At 36.0% G+C, this 21,259-nt stretch overlaps 1 protein-coding gene across 5 annotated transcripts in view; it reads left to right on the top strand.

Annotated features, from left to right (window-relative positions):
• MLLT10 (MLLT10 histone lysine methyltransferase DOT1L cofactor) overlaps window positions 1-21,259 on the top strand; it is a 130,532-nt gene that overhangs the window by 38,312 nt on the left and 70,961 nt on the right. For 3 of the 5 annotated variants that reach the window (XM_066316343.1, XM_066316335.1, XM_066316374.1), the window contains 4 exons: window positions 1,566-1,675; window positions 7,740-7,843; window positions 11,349-11,442; window positions 13,368-13,463. In XM_066316343.1, coding sequence (XP_066172440.1) covers window positions 1,566-1,675; window positions 7,740-7,843; window positions 11,349-11,442; window positions 13,368-13,463 — 404 coding nt within the window. Of the gene's footprint in view, window positions 1-1,564; window positions 1,676-7,739; window positions 7,844-11,348; window positions 11,443-13,367; window positions 13,464-21,259 lie in introns of all 5 variants that reach the window. The other 2 variants (XM_066316364.1, XM_066316353.1) reach the window with 2 other exon arrangements.

Here is a 21,259-nt window from a genome sequence, read left to right as displayed (position 1 = left end):
TAGAAATTGTAACTACTAATTTAGTAAATAGAGAGGGGGGACACCAAATCTGTTGGCAGAAACTGGAGAAGATTTGTGCTTTAAGAAAAGTATCTGGAATTGCCTATGTGCTTTTTATTCTAAATGCCATTCTAGAGTCTCAACAATACTACTGTATGCAAGCACAGCTTTGTGTTTAACTCAGTTTAAGAGTCAGAGTACAGTTTGGTGAAGAAATTAAGAACTTTTAGATGTTGTAGAGCAGTTGAGAAGAAAAAATCCAAGATTAAAGCTCAGGCTGCAATGAGACAGTATATGGTGGGTTTTGTGTTTAATTTTTTTCCTTTTTTTGGGGGGGTTATTATTACTATTGTTATTATTAGTGTTGTTGTTGTGTTGTTGTTGTTTTGCTATAGCATGCATTTGCACAATAACAATTTACTTTGCTTGCCTTAGCTAATAATCTTCTAAATGATCTAATTATGTAAGTCTGTCATTTTATGTCCCTAATGTTTGTATACAAGTAAGCCTGGGTAGGAGGAAAGCAGAACTATTTTTAAAGTATACTGAGGATCTTGTGACAAGAGACTTTAATTTTTCTCACGAGAAAGAACAGAATTAGCACCAAGTGATTAGCAGCACCAAATTCACTTTTAGATGAGGCGATAATACTTTTAATAATTCTGTTATTAATGCCAGTATAGTAATATGTTGGATTAGCTACGTAGCAACTTCTGCTAAATCTACAATTATGGCATAGGGTCCTCCACTGAAACAAAGCAACAGCTCTGAGGATCTCTGTGGTGAAAAAAGGCTTCAAATTAGTAGGTTTGTTTCTGACTTGGTGTTTCCGCCACCTACATCCGACCAAATGTCAGACAATTAAGGTTGTCTTTTTCAAAATGTTGTTGAAGCAGAGTATGGTAAGTAACCAGTTATTGATGACACCAAGTTAATGAAATAGAATAGGTCTGGATATAGGTGTTTGTAGTCCTATGAAAAAATGAGTTGGCCACAACTTTATAAATGGAAAAGCAAAAGATTTCATAGAGGGGCTGTGAGGGTGTGTGTATGTGCTGCAATTTCTTTCTACAGAAAAAAAACAGGAGTCTCTTCAAATCAGAATGCTATGTTAAAAGAAAAATTATACACAGAAGTCTTCTATGATGCTATGCTTGTAAGAATACCAGTTTGGCCAGATGTTGCTTCCTTTTTGCAGGACTTTGCGTAGCTTTTATGCAATGACTATGTTAATCTAAGAAATTTAAAAAAAATTGCTTTTCTGTTTGTGTGTCACTGTTTGTATAAATCATTACTATCTGAATTTCATGGAGTATAATTCCTATAAGTTCTCCCTGAGTACATTAAAAAATGTGTTATTGATCATCTAAACTTTGGATAACAAAAACGAAATGTAAACATGACTTAAGTGTAATTTTAGTCCTTAAAATTCTAAACAGCTAAAATAGTCTGTGGAAAAAAAAAGTGTTGTAAAAGGTTCTTTGTAGTGTAATTGTCCATTATTGTATATTGAAATGTTCTTTAAGCCTCTAGAAAACATTAAATACAATTATAACTTTTTGTAGGTTGGGCTCATGTGGTTTGTGCTCTCTACATTCCCGAGGTGCAGTTTGCAAATGTTTCTACAATGGAGCCTATCGTGTTGCAGTCTGTTCCTCACGATCGTTATAATAAGGTATAACTAAATGTCTTTTTCTATCTGATGTATTTTTTTAAAACTTGTGAACTTCAGTAATATAAAACTACACTTCTTAGAATGTACTTTATATAAAATCCCTAAATGTGTGTAGTAATGCTGTAAGTTTTCTGCAATGTCTTTATGGTAAATTGAAGAATTAAGAAAACTGTATTATTAAATTAAGCTGTAAGGTTATCTGCTGTGTCTTAATAGTCTTTTACAGATTAGGGACTGTTTTGTTAATTAAAAATATCATGTACTTTGAATAACAGTTTATTTTGAAGGGAATCTGAAATATTTTCCATAGGTTAAAATACTTTTGCAGCCTATATGAGATGTTACTATTAATAACCACAAAGTCTTAATATTTTAAGGGTTGATACTAAGATAAACATGTTTATAGACATTTCTTTTAGGACAGAAACATATGCTAATGTATTAAGGCAAATGCTTTCAGACTTTGCCTTTGTAAATAACATTCACTTTTGTGGGATTATTTGCTCATAGGAGAACTGCTCCTAGATAATTGTCAGTGAGATGGAATGTTTTATAAAGTGTTGTGAGACTTCAAATAAAAAAAACCCAACCAAACAAAAAAACCCAGAAGGGAGAACAACAAACCAGCTTGTTAGTGTTCTTTATTGATAGTTACATTTTTCTTATTTCACTTGTGTTACTTTCTCTTCACTTAACTATATTGGGCTTTGTGTATTCCCTTCTGCAGATGCACACTGTCTGATTTTCTGATTAGTTGTGTTACATATTTTTCTCGTGTTGTTCTTTTAACCTCTAGTTTCTTTTTTTTTGTAACTTTATTTTATGGTAGTTTGTGGAGACTGGAGTAAAGTAGGAATAGACTGTGTTACAAGAAAGAGAAAGAAGAACAAGGTATACATCACCTTGTGTTCTTCCTACAGGGATACCAGTCCCTGTTCATGTTGCCTCTGTGACTTCTCGCACCCCTCACATCCCCTTTCAAAGTTTCCATCTTTGATTTATGGGCCGCTCCTTCATTTTTGTAGCCTTTTTCCTTTCTTTGGTCTTTTCCTTTTCTGTTTCACTTTCTCCAGTTGCTGTCAATATATTTTGTTCATCTCACTATTTGCTTCCCTCTGCATTGTCAAGAACATGCAACAGTGAGATTCAGTACAGAACTAATAAAACATTTCTGCATGGACACAAAGTAGTAACGATTTGCTGTAAGAAATGAGTTTATTTCCTCTCTCTCCTCAACTCTGAGGAAACAGAACATCTGTTTGCTTTTTCCTTGAGTAGTAGTCAGTCATAATTTTTTTTAATTGGTACTGGTTTTCCTTTAATGTACTTCAGAAATTTCATGGAACGCTTTAGTTGTTGTTTTATCTTGGACCATTTCCATTGAGGGTAATTGGATATTGGATGAGTAAATTCTTGCAACTTCAACAATGTACTCTGCATCTTTTATTATTGCTCATTGACAAAATCCATTGTTTGTCTCTGTCTTTAGTTTTTAATTCCTTCTCATCATATCTAAAGTAGGTTCTTTCTCAAACAGTTTTTGTTCTGAATATATGACAATGCAGTTGTGGTGCTGCTAAAATTCCAGTGTCCATTTTTGTTGGTCTGTAGTTCTTGTGGGTTTTTTTCTCACTAGATAGTTACTAGCACCATACAGTTAATGTAGAGAGAGTTCCTGATGCTGTCCGGCTCTTAGTGCTCTGTGCTCTGGGCAGGTGTTCTGACTGAGGCCTATTTTCCATGTTAGCAGTCAGCCTAAAAGTGCTTTCGTGGGGCCACTGCAGTTGATTGTGAAGTACAATGAGACTGATGTCAGAAATGTCAAAGTTTGCGGTCACACCTCTAGCCTGCAAAATTATTTTTATTTTTGTTCTCTCTTTGTACAGAACTCAGATTTCACTGTCACTGTTTGGTCTCTTTGGGTCAGGGAGATAGAGGCTGTGGGTTTCAGGGAAATCCAAGAAATGGCTCTTCTGAAGTTGCTGCAGCAAACCTTCTGAAAGCAATGTAACTGCAGTGCCAACAGCAGGCCAGTTGTAACTGTACTGAATTTAAGGAGTATTGGCTGACAGGGAGCTCTCAACTCTTGCTAAATCTGCAGCAGGTGTTGGGTTTAGTACTGCTGTGGTTAAACTGCCATGGGTTCCCAAGTAGGCTGTTCTTGAGCAATACCCTCCAAAACCAATTAAACTGTTAGTTCCCTTTTCATGTAGCCTGCAATAATTTCACCTTCTACTCTTATTGCTATTCAAGATAAATTGTGTTTATTTAAATTGTGGGGTTTTTTTTAAGATCAGAAATTTTGTAGAGCATTTCACTGACTTCATTAATTTGCATAAAAATGGGAAAGAAAAGCTTTTTTTTCAAGAAGTAGATATGACAAACAGTTCTTGAAACATTTGTTGCACATTGAGAACAAATGTAAACATGTAACTAAGAAAAAATTACTGGAGTTGTTTCTTTTTTTGAGAGGCGTAGTGATAATTTCATTCTGTTTGTCAGCTCAGGTTGGAATAGGAGATTTTAAAGTAAGATATTATTTCCTGTGAAGTTTTAAATAATTCCCTGTGCATGGCTGGATACATATAGAACAGTAACATATGGAATTGGGGGAAAACAGAAGTCAAAGAAAATTATCAAGAGGGAGAAATTATACTGTAGTCTTTAAAATAAATATTGTTGAAGTTTTGCCAGGACATAGTACTTATTTAATGTTTGGGTATTTTTGCCCTATGCACTTGTTTCTTTATTAAACACGGCAAAATATGCAGTATTACCAAGTACAGTAATGTTAAATGAAAAAAGAATTGCTGTAGGTACAAAAGCATGAGGCTTGTCCATATAGAGACATTTGGCTGCTGTTTCCCTGAAGTTTGCCTGTTTTGGGGATAAAACCCATCATATTACAGAATGAATCCACTGAATGATTTTATTAATGAATTAGCTATCAGGAAGACTCTTCTTACACAGTCGCTTCCAAAAAAGAAATGGACTAGTAGTTGCTCTTCTTTTCAGAAATAGGTTTTTCTTACTCCTTGGATGGTTATGCATGTATAATATCTTTTTATTTTATGTCAGCTTTTTTTGTCTCTTTCGCGTTCATTTGAAACTATGTGATAATTGTATATAATTACTGCTTTTAGGAATATCTTTTAAGAAGTGATTAAAATATAAGTGCATTTGGTGTCTCTTGATTTGCCTAGTAGTGAATGGAGCTGGCAAAATTCTCTTTCAGTACTTGCTGCAACAATGAGAAATTTCTGTACAATTCCTAGGCTTGATCTTGTGATCAGAGAGTGCCACTGGGTAGCTGTTATGAGTAAACTATATCTGAAATCACTTTTTGCCTTTTTTTTTTTTTTTGCCTCATCTTTCCTTCTGTCTTTATTTTGCGAAAAAGGTTTACACTTTGAATCTTTGAAGGGAAAATACTAACAGTAGCATAAAGACAGCTGTGCAAAATATATATTTTGCCTTTAAAGGAAGTAAGATTTGTTGTGTTTTTGAGTAAAATTTCCTTGCTGGGTCAAAAGCTTTTGGTTTTGCAGTGAATTTGGGAGAATACTCTCTTCCCTTAAGAGCTTTGAAGAAGAGTGCAGCTGAAGGTGATGGGACAATTTTAAACTTCCACATTTCAGAGGCTTCAAAGGTGTAGCATTTGTATGGATTTGAAAATACATGCAAGTCTTCCTTTGTGAAAGAAAGACAAAGGTTCTCAGGCTTCTGGAACTGTTTGTGTGTCTAAGAGAAGGTACAAATATGAGAAGGTATAGAGAACTTACTGTTGGAACAGGAGGAGGGTGAACTTTCTTTATCCCTGTTTCATGTGGAATACCAGGAAATAGGTTTAATGCTTCCCATGGCTATTGTAGGACAGTTCTTTGAGCTTCTTAAAATTAGTAGTCAGTCCACCATGTTGCATTTAAACTTGTTCATAATGTAGTTTGTAGTAATTTTTCAGTCATTTTGCTGTAAATTGCTCTAAGACATCCCAAAACGGAGACACTACAGGTAGGGTAAATACTGAAAAATGGAGTCTACATCTCTACTAAATGGAATGCTTCTATTACTTTTCTTTCTGAGCTTCAGTGAGGAAAAAACTTGAAGGACTTGAAACAAAACTCTGAAAAAACCAGAAAGTAACTGGAGATTGAGTTTTATGGGGTTTGTTGAACTCTATTTATGGAAGTATCTTACTTTGAAGTTACTTACACTTAATATAGTGACTCAGATGAGGTTGATAGATCATGACCCTTTTCATTCCTGAAATCTAAATGTGTCAGGTCATGGTATGGAAAGCTAAAAAGCAGCCAGTCTCAGACCCTGTCAAACAACTGAATTATCAGTGTTCACCACCTTGATGTACAAAAGAAGCAAGGCAAAGAATTAAGTAGGATTATCCCCTTTCTGATCTATTAAATGTTAGATTATAGGGTTTGATTTTAGGATATATTAGCTTTTTAAAGTAGTGTGGAAACTGTATAAGAATAACTCTCCTACCTTCAAGTCTTGCATATTAATAAAATTGCTTTAGTTAGCTGACAACTCCTGTTAAATGTTGTTCTAAAAACCTCTGTAAAAGACCGTTCTCAGAATTTCACTCATTTTCCTAAGTAATACTGGTTTTGCATTATAAAATTTTTTTTCAATTCCACTGGTCTCCTGGTCCATTTTTTTTCTACTGTATTTTCTACTACCCATGGTTGATGTTATTTTTGTTTATTATTCTGCTCATTCTCTGCCTCACTGGAAGGAGGTTGTGATAAAATTGTAAGTTAGTTAAAATAGAGACAGTTTTATTTTTTGGCATAAAGGAGTTTCTCATCTCTTTAAGAATCTTACAATGGGGTTTCTACAGGGGTAGGAGTGTCCTTAATGTTCAATACTCAGTAAGGTTCTCTCATGTAAAAACAAACAATCAGCCTCGGTGCTGGATGACACTTCCATTAAGAATCTCTTCTTAATTTGTTTAATTTTACACATGAATGTCATATGATATAGAATCTCTCTAAATGCTGTTTCAGTAATTAGGACAGGAAAAAGTGAAAAGAGATTTAGTTTTGCCTGGTGTTTCTCCCTGGAATGCTGGTGAGAGAGTGTAGTGACTTCTAGTATAGTAGCGAGCTTCCATATGGTATGTATCCATACTTATTTGCTACGTGTTAAAAAAAAAGAAAAAGTATTGATAATGAGGCAGGATTTGGATTTTTTTGTCTTAAATTCTTTTTTCTGTTTTATTGAAAATGTTTTGGAAAAGATAAAAAATTGCTGTGGCATCACAGTAAAGGAAATAAATTGACAGAAATGCCATGAAAAGATTTCCAGGTACTAAATAGATTATTTTCATTTTAGCTTGTTTGGAAGGTTGAAATGGGTTTGGTATATGCATTTGAGCTTTTTTACAGAAGGTTCTTGATTGATTAATTTACAAGATGTTTATGGGGCTATGGAAGTTATACTGAAATAGTCATCCGAACAGAGCAGGGTTCTGTTAAACACCAATTTAATTAGAAGTAGTTGAGCATCAGATGAATATTGAAACATGCTATGACACTTCTGAAAATTCTTTGCACCAAATGTAGAAATAAAATTTTAAATTTGCAGTGTTTTTTGTGTGTAATGGTGTAGATACATATGTATACCATATAGCATATTGTACTATTAGGCACTCTGTCTAATCTGTTGTTTCTGAATGCCATGAATACAGGTTATGTTAAACGAATATGATTGCAACATAAAAGGACATAAACACAAACTTGAAAGCAAGGACAGTTGGGAAGCCTAAAGCTATTAACCCTTGACTGTTAAACACTTTGGCTAGTTGACAGTGGTATGAAATGCAAGCAAATTAGTATTTGTACTGCCTTAACATTGGTGAAGTGTTACACAAATCCCAGAAGTCTACCAGGTGATCTCCTTTTGCTAACATGCATGATTAGACTTTCATAAAGAAGTTCTTACACTGGCTTAGCTGCAAAATGCAGTAGTTTTCAGCCTAGAATCTCCTGTAACGCAGAATTTATTTGTATGCTTCTTATCAAATTAAGTATTTTCTCTTTGATAGACATGCTATATTTGTGATGAACAAGGCAGAGAAAGTAAAGCAGCCACTGGTGCTTGTATGACATGTAATAAACATGGATGTCGACAAGCTTTTCACGTAACATGGTAAGTGTATTTTATTATTTATTATCTCTGATGTTCCAGAAAGAATTAATACGCACAGTGTAATGAATAAACTCCTTATTTAGTACATCTTTGAGTAAAGAAATACAGTAAAGTGGTTTGTTTTTATTATAGTGTTTACTAACAATATGGCAGTGGCAGCATAGATTTTGCTGTGAGCTGTAGAAACTGTCTGATAATACCCCCTTGGGTGGTATTAAATGCTGTGTGCTCCTGTGAATAAGTATAGGGGAGTTTGGTTTTTTTCCTTAGGTTGTTTTTCGTAGAGGATGTTAATAGGATATGGGAGTGTGAAGACATTATTTGTTAGCATTGCCTACTAACTGATTTTGCTGTTTACTTTTGGTAAATCAGTGGGAAAATTACTGAGCTCTATGTAAAAATGCACTAAACTCACCCATTCCAGTATGGATTTCCAAATATATGGAAGTAACTCACTTCACTGGTTTTATCTAAATGGTGCAGATCATCCTGAACTATTCAGATTTTGTGTGTTACTGCTGGAGAAAAAAAGCTGTGTCCTCTACCGTCTGATTAATTCCACTTTAAGATATTTAGTTTTCCTTGCATTCGGGAGATGCTTGTTTCAATTTATGGGCTTCTGAAAGAGGCTGGAGAATTAGATTAAACCACATGTTAATTGGAAAAAGGAAGCAAAAATAATTCCACTCCAAAATTTGCAGGCATTATTTTCAATTTTTCAGTTTTTTCAATTTCAGCTGGAGGTACTTTACACTAGCAGGCAGATTTACATAGGCTGTCTAGGTACATAATCTGTGGATTTACCTGTTTTATTACTGCCCCAGTATGCTGTTTCATGACCAGTTTAGTCAGGGAAATGGTATTTGCACATCAGCTTAAATCACTTATATGCATTTTCTTCACTGTACCATAGTGATAATTTGTGTATCTTGTGGAGGTCTTGAAGGGTATAATTCCATTGTTTTCGTACTGATAATCTTGGTAACTCTTCATTTATTTTTTTTCTTTTAATTGCTTGAGTACTTTGCAGATTTTATTCTTTAATAAGTTTCTAATTTTTCATTGGATGTGATCAATGTCAATTTTCTTTTTATGGTGAAAATGAATTTTTTTCTCAAAGTATGCATACCATGTAAAGGGATTACTTACAGATGTGAAAAAGTGTATACATCCAAGTGCTTGTATGAAAAGGTCTCTTTCCTTTCAAACACTTGGATACGTGCAAGAGTCCTTTTCATCTTTTTTACTTTATTCCAAAACCCTGCTTTCAGTGAATGCTGTGAAGAGCATGAGACTTAAGGTCAAAATTAAAACAGCCGTCTTGCCACTTTTTAGAATGTTTTGGTTCAAAAACATGGTCTGTATTATAAAATTGTGTCTAGCTGGAGAGTAATATGACTGGAGATAATTAGAGGCTTTTGTAATATTAAAAAAATGGAAGAAAAATGTGAAGACTACCAGAAATCCAGGGCAAGGTGTATCAGATTGGGATTATCCGAACTATTGTCTAATGAAAAATGAGCTTGAGTGCATGTTTTTTGTAAGAGAAGCTTAGAAACAATAAATCTTTGCTTAAAGACATGCTCTTAATTATTTTTTCTAGTTGATATCAGCTGTAGGTGTGTGTATATTTAGTATTTTTGGGTTTTCCAAGAACATATTTTTAAAAATCTGTGATAATGAACCATATTATATAGTCTTCTTTCATTTCAATACTCCCATGTAAAATTTTGACTGTGACATTGCATTATTATGGTGTCTTGATTTGAAAGACAGGTGTCTGCCAAGGAAAGCAGAAGCCTCCCTTAAAATGGAGAGTATGACCCTCCCTCCGTCCAAATTATTGTAACTTTAGAATGAAGGGTCTTTCAGGCAAAGATATGGGGAAATGAATAACACTTCTTTACTAGTATGTATGTGTATAATAAGGCAAACAAACAGCAATGGCAGCAACAACAAACAAAAAGAGAAAACCAACCGGAAACTGCAGGGAGCGGCCGCTTCTCACTCTTGGGGCCATTTCCCCATGTGCAGTTCCGGGCACAGCCGCCGGGGGCGCTGCTGGCTCCCGGCCGGGCAGGGCGGGAAGGGATGGGAGAAAGACTGGCTTTACAAACCCCTGGGGCAGTCCATCCTGGTGTCCCAGCAGGACCATCGGGAGCAGCAAGCTGCGACGGCAGCGATGAGCACAACCCCGGAGTGCTAGATAACATGTGTCAGAAACTCTGCAGCTATAGCTGGAACCGCAGGGGTGTCCTGGCAGGCAGCGGCTCTGGGGCTACGGTTTGGCGAAAACCGCGGAGTAGAGCCGAAGAAAAGGGCCGGGCAGAGAGAAAGACTCCCTTGGGGGTGGGATGGGGCTGAGGATGCCGGGGTTTCCCCTGAGGCACCTGAGCAGGTAGCGAAGGGTCCCGTGTTTGGTGTTAATAAGGACCCAGTGCAGCGGACGCCCTAAAGAGCTGAGCTCCACTGACAGCAGAAGAAAAGCAGCAGGAGGCAGAACCCTGCAGTGGTGACCAAATTTCCCCACAGGACTGCAGCCTCTCTCCCCTCCCAGTGCCCAGAGCTCTGGAGAGCTAGCAGCTGCCCCAGCCCCCTTTTCCCCAGCCCCATTCTCGGGTGTCTCTGCCCCTCCCAGAGAAACCCTCAGAGGAGAGAAGTGCAGCCAGGTGCCCTCCTGCCTGAGTTTGGCAACTTCTTTTGTCTCTCTTAAGTACCCAGTCGTTGTTGTCTCCTAGCAACATACGGGAGAGAATTCCCTAAGGGAAAGAAACAAAAGGAAGAATCCTAAACCCCAACATATGGGAATGAAAATGATACAGAAATGTAACGATAGTTGGTTTTTCAATATCCAAGTTGGTTTTGATAAAGAAAATATAGCAACGTTATAAATGGGGAAAACCAAAATTGTTTTGAAAACATCGTAGTAGAATAAGGTAATAAGTAGTCCAGTCAATGGAACTTGTAATTATTGCTCTCTTTAAAAGAAATTAGCCTGCCACAGTATTTTAGACTAGTAAATACAGTTTGATATAATATGAAATTCAAGTTAGATTAAAAAAATCCCAGTAATTTTCATGGCAAAACAGAGAAGCGTGTATGCAAGTTCTGAAAAGAACTCTTCTTTGGAGCTATAGTATGGTTTTGTTAAAAGCTGTTCTTTTTTTAGACAACTTTTTTGCTTGAATTTGAGCTAAGAGTCATTGTAGTTTGCTTTATTTATTTGTACAAGTAGCTGCATAGTAAATATAGATTTGCAAGCTGTAAGCTTTTGTGAATGGCTTAAAGACTCTGAAAAAAGGCAACAGGCCAAAGTTTGAATTATACATGTTTTTCCCTGGGCTGCAAAGGTTGGTTATGTGCTCACATGCCGCTGCAAGTTACTTGTGTGGAAATCTCTTATTAATTGCAGATATAAGCATCCATATATTATTATCAGATGTGATACTGTGGTACAAGCTGGTGTAAAATGATTTTCCTTGAATGCTGTTTGCTTTATTTTTAGTGCACAGTTTGCAGGACTTCTTTGTGAAGAGGAAGGCAATGGTGCAGATAACGTCCAATACTGTGGCTACTGTAAATACCATTTTAATAAACTGGTATGTATTTATTAAATTCTATAAATAAATGTTACTGACTTTTTTAATTCTGATTTGCCATTAGCAGTAGAAATAATATTTTCATGTAGTTCAAAAAGTAGATTGTATTTCATTGAAACAATGTTTTAATCACAGTTACAGAAGTACTAGGTGGAAATGTTTTTGTAAGTGGTTACTTTATAGATGTGTGGGTTCTCCCCCTCTGCCAGAAATAGCATGCACATTTAGTGGGTTTTTTTCATTGAGTTCCTGGAATGTTTTCTTTTGCTATTTGTTTAGGTGCCTTCTAGGAATTCAGTCCATTTTGGAATAAACTAGAATAAAGAAGCACTCCATTTCTTTCTGCTTCTGTTACTCTTCTGCCCAACTTCTTTAATCTGTCTCTCACTGTGTAGCCAGTGAGTATTCCCTCCTTGTAAGTTCTCTAAAACACAACCTTAAGGAAGTAACTTCAGGTTTGTTTTTTAAAAAACAAACAAGAAATGAAAAGCATTGAAATTTCTCAGTTAATGCAGTAGGTTTTGGATCAGACCTCTGGAGTCTTTCCTTTCACTTCTTACCGGTTTGACAGTTCCAGGTACCTGTTTCTGTGTACATGTGTGACTGTGTGGACTTAAGGGCCTTACTGATGTTTAAAAAATGTTATTTATAAATACTCAAATATACAGACTTATGTTCAGATACTGTTCTAAGTACACTTTAACTTGCAAATTACTTCTTTTCACTGCTAAAAAAGTCGAATACTTGGTGTGGCTTTCAGGTTGCAGTGAGGTAAAAATGCAGGACCAGTCAACCATTTTAGTTTCTAGAAAATAAGCTTGGTGAGGTTAGTTTAGCGCTTTTTGTGAAGACTGATGAATTGCTTTGTAATGAAGATAAGTCAGGGCTTTCTATGCCCTTACTAAGCTAAGACTTTTTTTTTTACTATCTTGAGCTAAGTATATACAAAAAGAGTGAAAATGGTCTCTTAGTGGTGAAGACAAGCCATTACACTGTTATGCCTTTGATTTGAATGTTGCAGTTTTGTTATGATTGAGAACAGGTATGTTTATTTAAAAACCGAGTTTAATGATAAAGACATAACTCTGTATTTGACGTGTAATTAGCTTTCTGGCAAGAAAGTGGTAAGAACAGTAAAGACTGGCAAGATTGGTTTAAGCGTTTCAGTTTTTCTTTAGGATTATTGTGACTGTTAACGCCTGGTAAATACAGGTGCATAGTATTTTCTGCTGAAGGTGGTGTGTGTCCTACGTCTACTATTCCACTGAAAACTGGTTAACAGAAGAGTGGCCTGAAGTGTCTTTAAATGCTTCCTCAGTTACTAGAAAACCAACCTTTAGAACACTGGCCCAGCATGAAGTATTTGCAGTCCTGAACTAGACTCTCAGACATTACAGAAATACAGGCAATTACATCTGCCACTTAAAATCACAGACATGACTGTAGCATTCTGTATCCTGGTTTTTAATCCATTTTAATGAAAATATACCAGACAGATCGCTTGAATAATAAATAAATCATGAAGTCACCTTACAATGCATTTCAAGCATGTGTCAGGGCATCACAATGGCTTCATGTGATACTCATTTGAGCAGCATCTTTTTTGTTTTATGTTATGAAAACTTGAAAATGTGTCTAGCATCTTTTAACCTTTAAAATGTGGCATATTTAATTTCTCTGTGGAAAGCATATCTTGCAAATTTATGGGAGGTGTAAAAGTTGATAAAGGGATAGGCTTTTTTCCTAGTGTACATTCGATAGTCTTGTGAATTTTAGTGTCATTAATAAGTCAGCTTTCTAGTAACTGAAGCACTGAAGTTTTTTTCCTCAAGCAATAAGGCATCTTGTCAGTGGAAATGCTTTATACTTTTTATTTATTCAAATGGTTCCTTTTCTCTGTCCATAAATATATTTTCTCTTTTTAGAAAAAGAGCAAACGGGGATCTAATAGGTCATATGATCAAAGTTTAAGTGATTCTTCCTCTCACTCTCAGGATAAACATCATGAGAAGGAGAAAAAAGTAAGTGGATTTGTCGTTGCTAATTATGTGGCACATCTGCTTAAAAGTAGCACTTTCTGGTAAATTTGATTTTTGCTGAAAAGTGTGAAGAAAATCTTGTTCTGAAGCACTGAATAATTAATAACATGGGATGAACCATAGGTGCTGGAATCCAATGAGGAAACCTCTTCAGGTGCATTTGTATGTGCACTTTTCTATTTCTGTTTGTATTCAGTTTTGAGATACTGAAACATATCCCTTGGGAAGGCTGTTCCATGTGACTTCCTTTGCCTTGATTTTCTGTTAGAGCTTTTCTTGTATACCCTTTGTGACTACTTGAGGAGGAAAAACAGCAGTACACATTTTAGCAACTGTGTGGCTTAAGAGGTGCATCTAATTCCTTGTGTTCCAACCTGTTACATCTTTCTCTCATGAAAGAACTGACATTTCTTCTTGACACATTTTACTGGTACTGGTGGTCAAGCCCACTGTGCTGGCAAAATACCTTGTTACTCATCTGGGAAATGTTGCTGTTAGGGTGCAAAGAACATAACTGCTGATTTCTAATGTGGTATGTTCTTTAATGATTTGACTTAGCGTATTATTAAAAATAATTTCCAATCTATGATGATTAAAATTTTAGGGTTTTATTACTGCTGCATTAACAGTTGTCTGTAGGATATTTGTAATCTAAATTCAGTAGAGGGTGATAACAGACACAATAATGCAAATATGCTTTGACACTTTTTTTAGGCCTCTAAGAGTACATGCAAAACTGCTCAGTAGCATACGTCTGGTACAAACAGCTTAGTAGGATTTTGTGTGGATGTGGGTAAACTTAGTTTTACATTATTAAAAATCATTACATAAAAATCCGAATCAAAGAATCTTTTGATTTGTATTTGTATTACACAAAGAAGCTATATTTATAGAAGTGGGAAACTGAATAGCAAATGTCAGTCTTCAGACTCTTAGTCTCCTTAATATTTGATTTGGATTTTAAGATCCCCTCCATTTTGGATGGATATTGATTGCCAGTTGTTCTTGGATAATCTTCTAATAAGTCTAATCTTTAGACTTGTTTAATGGTGTGGATGAATCATTCCATCTTTATCTGGCAGTAAAGAAATGAGTGTGCACTGTGATGCTATTGTACCTCTAAATCTAAATTTAGGGCTAACATCATAAAAGTACGGGGTTTTGGCAAACTTTTTTTTTTCTTAGTAACACATTAGTAGAAAGGAACCAATTTTGAGTTATAGACTACAGAATTAGCTGCACGGTAAACCCTTACTAATATTTGCCATGTTTTTTCTCAGTTTTTCACTACTATCATATTTCAGGTCATGTTTTATCTAAGTAAATATGTGGATTTTTACTCACATGGACAAAACTTGTAAGTGTGTGGGTTTGTGGGGTTGTTTGTTTTATTTGGGGTTTTATTTTTTTGTTTTTCTTAAATGAATTTCTCTGAAGATACTACGCTTCCCAGGCCATACCTGTGAAATCTACAGGGTGCACTTGGAGGGACTTTCATAGTGAGTGTGTTCAGTCAATGGTGTCAGCTGTTTTTTCAGCTTATGCTGTATGTTTGATGTACTGTATTGAGTATCTTGGAGGAGTAGGGCAGTTTTTTTAGGGTGACTTTCCTCATTTCCTCTTTTGTAAATCCCTTGAGAATCTAGATTTTTGTCATATTACAGTAAATATTTGTATCTTTCTTCACAGATACAGTAGTGTTTGTGTGTGTGTGTGGCACCCATATCCCCCTCAAGGCCACTGTAGTTTCTGCTTTACTTTTCATCTTTGGAAATTTGGATAATCTGATCTGTAGGCATCATTAAAGCTATCTGTTTTGCCAAGCAGTAGCTGTATGAGTTGTGGTTTGGAACCACTTTTCTTGCTAAGACCTCAAAAGCTATATTTGTGCATGTGAAATAGTACACAGCAGTAAAAAGAGGTTGGTCTGAAAATGTTAATATAGGTAACTGTCATTTTTACAAACAGACTCAGCTGAAAGCCTGTGTTTCCTTTCCATGTGTGTTTAGTCTCTTCTGGGCACTCTGCCAACAAAATCAGTAACGAATATGTAAAGATATAATAATAAAAAAAAACCCTGAACAAAACTAACCAGACCTTTGGTATGATTTAATTTTCATGATGATGTTGAAGCTACAGAATAAATAGCTTCATTATATTCTGATTACTGCTGCCTAAGCATTGTTAGTTTCTGTGGCAGAGATGCTATTGAGGAATGATTAGTGATGAGGCTATGTCCCTTATAAAGAGGATTGGTAGTATGTCACTTGACATTCCATTATAATATCCCTTTTCTTCAGGCCCCAGGTGTTTACTCAGGCTTTCTTGGGAAAACTTAGGCCACCATGAAGCTGTTGAAGAACACCTTGCCTTAATGTTACCGGTAGTCTTATATTTGGAAGGACTAAAGAAGGAACTTAAACACATCTGGAATAGAAGGAACTTAAACACATCTGGAATTGACGTTTGTATAATAGAAGTCTTTTTTTTTTGCCAGAAAATTATGCAAGGTAACTAGCTTTATATGTTTATGACTTCTGAAAAATGTGAATGTATTACCTAGTAACTGATTAACTGCTATATAGCAGCTGAATTGGGCAGGTGCCTTTTCTACTAGAAGGGCTTTGGTCTGAGCTGAGCAGGAATGGAAAATTTAAAACTCTGCTCCAGTTTGTATCCTGGCTCATACAATGTAAATAAAACAAAAACGGGCTCGTGACTGAAGACTGCAGATGTCTAAGAAGTTGTGATTGAAGAGGCAAAAAGAATAAAATAGTGAGAAGGAGCCTCTTGTCACTGTCACAGAAGTTGGAGAGCATTAGAGGAGCAAATGCAGGAGCCAGGATAAGTGTTTGAAACACTCAGCTACTAATCATTGTGGGCATCTTTTTGCTGCTTGTCTTGTTCTTAAAGAAACATTACAGCTTTTCTGATTTTGTGGGTAGGAACTTGAACAGCTAAGAAGAGGTTGTGGCAGTGGATCACCCTCCACACGTTCTACTGTAGCTGGGACTTTGGTTGTTAGGCCCATGGCAAGGGAAGATCTTAACCATGTCTCTGTGCATTGAAAGTTCCATAGTTTGGAACTGCCCAGACTTCGATAATACATTTTGAAGGAGCCTTTGCTCATGTGTCAGGGCAGTGAATTTTATTTGGAAGAAAGATGCTTGATGCTTTGTAATGAATTTAATGTGCTGTGTAAGCTGTTACAAGGCAAGTTGTAAACACTCAGATCAAGTGTTCCTGGGGATTTTCCTCACTTCAGAACAACTGACTGTGAGAAGGTAAAGTGGACCTGCTATGCATCACATATGATTCTGTGGTAAAAATAGGATCAGATTGCAGGGTTTTGGGTTATCATGCAGCTGCGTAAGCAGCAGTTTCTTTTTCCTCTTAAAAAACAACAACAACAACAACAACAATCTGTTTTAGTCCCAAGGAGTCACTTTATAGTGCTGTAGAAAGTGTTTTAAAGATGATTCTGTCATTCTTCTGTGAATTGCCTCGTTTCATAAACTAAATGATGCTACTTGAACATTGGGAGTTTTATGTAACTTTTTAGAGAAAAAAGTTTCAAACTCATCTCAGTAATGCAGTATCCCATTGCATTTTTATTAAATTCTTAAGTTTTGTTAATCAGTTTAATATATTTGACTGTTTATTCCTTTCAACTGCTCTTAGTGTCTGAAGCAAAATTGTAAGAATGCTAAAGATAACTAGAAGAAAAGTGGTTTGCAACCACTTTGAACTTACTTCAATTTTAATAATTGAAGTAATACTAGATAAATATTATTTGGATAAGAACTGTGTGATATATATGCTAATGGTGATGTGTATCCATGTTAACTTACTCCAAATTCTTTTTAGTCAGAGGGAAGGAAGTGTGCCTCTAGAACACCTCTAGAAGCTGGTCAGTAAATATTAACCAGATGTCTCAGTGTATTGATACACTTATGTCTATGTAAGATGCAGAACCCAGTTCCTGTTTCCTAAAATTGAATTTTTGTGTGGGTTCCATGAGTTCAAAAAGGGGAATGTCTTCATCCTTTAGTCTTTACTGCTGTTGGCAGCGAACAGCGTTTCTCTTTCTGGGTACCTGTTCTGTACAGACTTTGTCTTCATATCAGATTCTGTCTCACAATTTGGGAATACTGACAGCATGTGGCTGTGTAAACAAAATTTCATTAGAAAGCTACTGTATCTGAGTGTATTTACTAATAGATATTTTTATCTGCAGGATTAAGAGGAAAGGTGACAATCTTGTTTGACTTGTTGCTTGCTAAAATTCTCTGTTAACTTGTGCTGTTTTCTATGTATATAAGTGTCATCCTGATAATCAACTGCATGAAATTTACTGAAGCTGGCACCAGTACAATGATCTCTTGTGGAGGTCAAGAGAAAAATATGTAAGAATATAAACTAAATTTAAATTATATTTTCTTCTATATTAGTAAGAGAAAAAGTAGGAACTTTTGTCTCAGTTCTCAAGATTATAATGGAATTACTGATTTGACTACCTCATATTTTTTTAACCTTACAGTAACGCATCATATATATTACTGAAAAGAGTAATAGTGTACTTTTAGTGTACATTAGCACAGCAAACACCTCAATAGTATTAAGCTTGTCAGCAGGGATTAGTTAATTATTATAAAATCAAAATGACAAACATACCACCTCAGGTAAATCTAAAAACTACTCTGCAAGATGTAGAATTTTGTAAGGCTACCTAGGTTGCAGCCATCTTTTCCATCTCAAAGTACACATTTTAGTCTTTGACTTTTACTGTGGAAGAAAATAAACTCAAAACCCCTATCCAGCAGCTCACCCCCACACAGCCACTTGCTCATTCTCCCCCCTTATGGGATGGGGGAGAGAATCAGAAGAGTAAAAGTGAAAAAACTTGTGGGTTGGCAAAGACAGTTTAATAGATAAAGCAGAAATTTTGCATGCAAGCAAAGCAAAACGAGGAATTCATTCTCTACTTCCCATGGGCAGGCAGGTGTTCAGGCATCCCCAGGAATGCAGGACTCCATCATATGTCACTGTTACTTGGGACGACAAATGATATTACTCTGAACACTCCCCCTTTCTTCTTCTTCCCTGACTTTTCTATACTGAGCATGATGCCATATGGCATGGGGTATGTTCAGTCGTTTAGGGTCAGCTGTCCTGGCTCTGCCCCTTCCCAGGTTCTGGTGCATCTCCAGCCCACACGCTGGTGGGGAGAGAAGCAGAAAAGGCCTTGGCCTGTATAAGGGCTGCTCAGCAAAAATGAAAACATTCCTGTGTTATCAACACTGTTTCCAGCCCAAATCCAAGACATAGCCCCACACCAACTAGATGGAGTAAATTAACTCTATCTCATTCACCACCAGCATTATTTCAATTCTTACAGCTATTACTGTGAGAGGTGCAGAAGTAAAAGGTGCTTTGAAATATCTTTTTCTTGGATTTGGATGTGGGTCAGTACTGTTGACTTTGTAACAGTTTCTAGAGGTAATCTGGTTACTTTCTTACGAAGTTGTATATTTCATCCCTGCCGTGTTTTGGGTTCTGGTAGACCATGGGCAGTTAGAGATGATCTACGATGTTAAACTGAGTGAGACAGGAAAATTGAATGGGTTCCTTCTGTATGCCATTCTGCTCACCTATTTTGTGATACATATTTGACAGGTATCTTTAAGTTACCTTGCAGACAGTGGAGCATTTCAGAGTATGTAACGTAATACATAATTTCAACTTGTAATTTTTATAGGAATTGATGAAGGTGAGCACTGACAATACGTAGTTGCATTGATTTAGTTAATCTTGCACCATTTTTGAAGTTATAAAGTGCTACTCAAGTGTTTGGCACTGCATATCCATTACTAACAATTAATATTAAACTCTGCAAATAACAGAAGCAGTGTATTTTAGTGTTAAATATCAAAGAAGTAGCTCATTCTGAATAAGAATGGGTAGTCTTGCACCGCATAGAAGCTTTGGATGGCATTTTTATCATTGGTTCATGAGTTTTTTTACCATTGACAGTTAAAATTATGACCATTATTTCTGTGTTAAAGTGAGGCTTTTGAGTATTTAAGTAATTGAATCAAGAACTGGTTCTTAAGAACATGTGTTGTGCTTAGAGCTGTATGTGTATGAATAATGCTGGCAGTAGTGTCCTACCTCTCCCTATGAACTATCTCATGCCTGTATCCTTTTATTACTGTGTGACTGCAGCTACTGCTGCTGCCCTAAGTTTTTCTGCTGTGGGTTATACTGTTTAATATGTTAGCTAGATGAGTGCCTGAGCAAGGGCTGTTCTTATAAAAATAAGATAAATTAGGATTTGAGTTTGAAATTTAGGGACTGTAGTCATCTTTCATTCTGCAGTTATTATTATGGTTATATTACTAATAGCTACTAGTCCGAAATAAGAGGCCAGGCAGATCTGGCTTTTATTTGGGATGAGCAAGAGCTATGCACAGCTTTCCATTGAGGATGTTAGTTGTGATGTGACAGCTCAGGATTTACAGTGTTTGGTGATACAAAGTGCAGAAAATCTATAAATGGCAAAAGAACTGATATGAGTACTTTGTGCTAATAGAACATTCTGATACATTGGAATTATTTGAGGAAGTCAAACAGCAGCTGAAAAATTAGGGGTTTAGGCAATCACACGATTTTGCTTACAGTAATCAATAAGGAAAGTGGATTTTACAATGTTGAGGTTGAAAAACTTGAAACCGTAAAAGGTAGTTGAGGATAAGGATTTTTGTAATAGAGAAGGCATAAAAATGCAGTAATACAAAGTCAACCCAATTAGTTTGGTCTTGAAGGACTAAGCACTGGTGGTTGCTGGTAGTGTGCATGTGTTTTAATTCTTCCAAAACAGAAGTTAGCCTGTTCCCTGAGCCCATGAGCTCTTGCTTCTCTGTTCTGCATCTGCCTCTTGTGCCTGTTACCATCCATCTTTCATATCCCTTCACAGAACTAATGTAGCTCACTAAAAACTAGAAAACTCCTCTTGGTTTTTGTTGCTGCTGTTCAGCAGTTTGAGTGGGAAGGTCTGACAAGCTAAACACTCTGAGAAAAGTGAGAGTGGGGTCACAAAACCTTTTTCTTCCTTTGTAACAGTGAACTGTTAAATGCTGATCTTTGGAATATATTTTAATCAAATAAACTCCTCTAGAAACTGCTTTCAAGAGGGCTATGCATTCCCAAGACAAAAATGAATTGCAAATAGGTGTAAATACCTTAAAGAAGTTAAATGGTAACTTCCATGTGGAAATGTTATGAATTTTAATGCCATTTAAAAGAAAAGCTGAACTCATTAATTTCTTGTGTACAAGAAGAAATTCTAGTTCACTAGGAGTGAACTACTGTTCACTGGTGTTGTTCATTTTTCCAAACATTGAAGTCCAAGTTTGAAAAGATACATTTTATAATATCTCTCTGCTGGTAACAGATCAGAGCTAAAATGTAGTTACACATGTAATCCTTAATTTGATATTTTGATAGGATGCTGGTCTTTTTCACTCCTGACAAATGTTTCTCTGAAAGTAAGTGAAAGAAAATGAATGAGCAAGTGCTGATCTTTAAATTGATGAAATAAGTTAATGAGCTGAAAAAAAGAAAAATTGGAACCACAGTGTATTTATGAAGTCATGTAATGTTTTTGTAGATTGAATCTTTGTGGGAGAAACAGAAGCAATCAGAATGTTTTCCTTCCCCTTCTTCATTCTCCTACCCCCTGCTTAAAAGAAAGCAGTGTACAGAAGGTGCTGTAGAAT

This window comes from Sylvia atricapilla, chromosome 1 (assembly GCF_009819655.1).
Source record: "Sylvia atricapilla isolate bSylAtr1 chromosome 1, bSylAtr1.pri, whole genome shotgun sequence".
Taxonomy (NCBI): Eukaryota; Metazoa; Chordata; class Aves; order Passeriformes; family Sylviidae; genus Sylvia; species Sylvia atricapilla.
The sequence above is the reverse complement of the archived record's forward strand: the minus strand, read 5'-3'. Positions and strand labels throughout refer to the sequence as shown.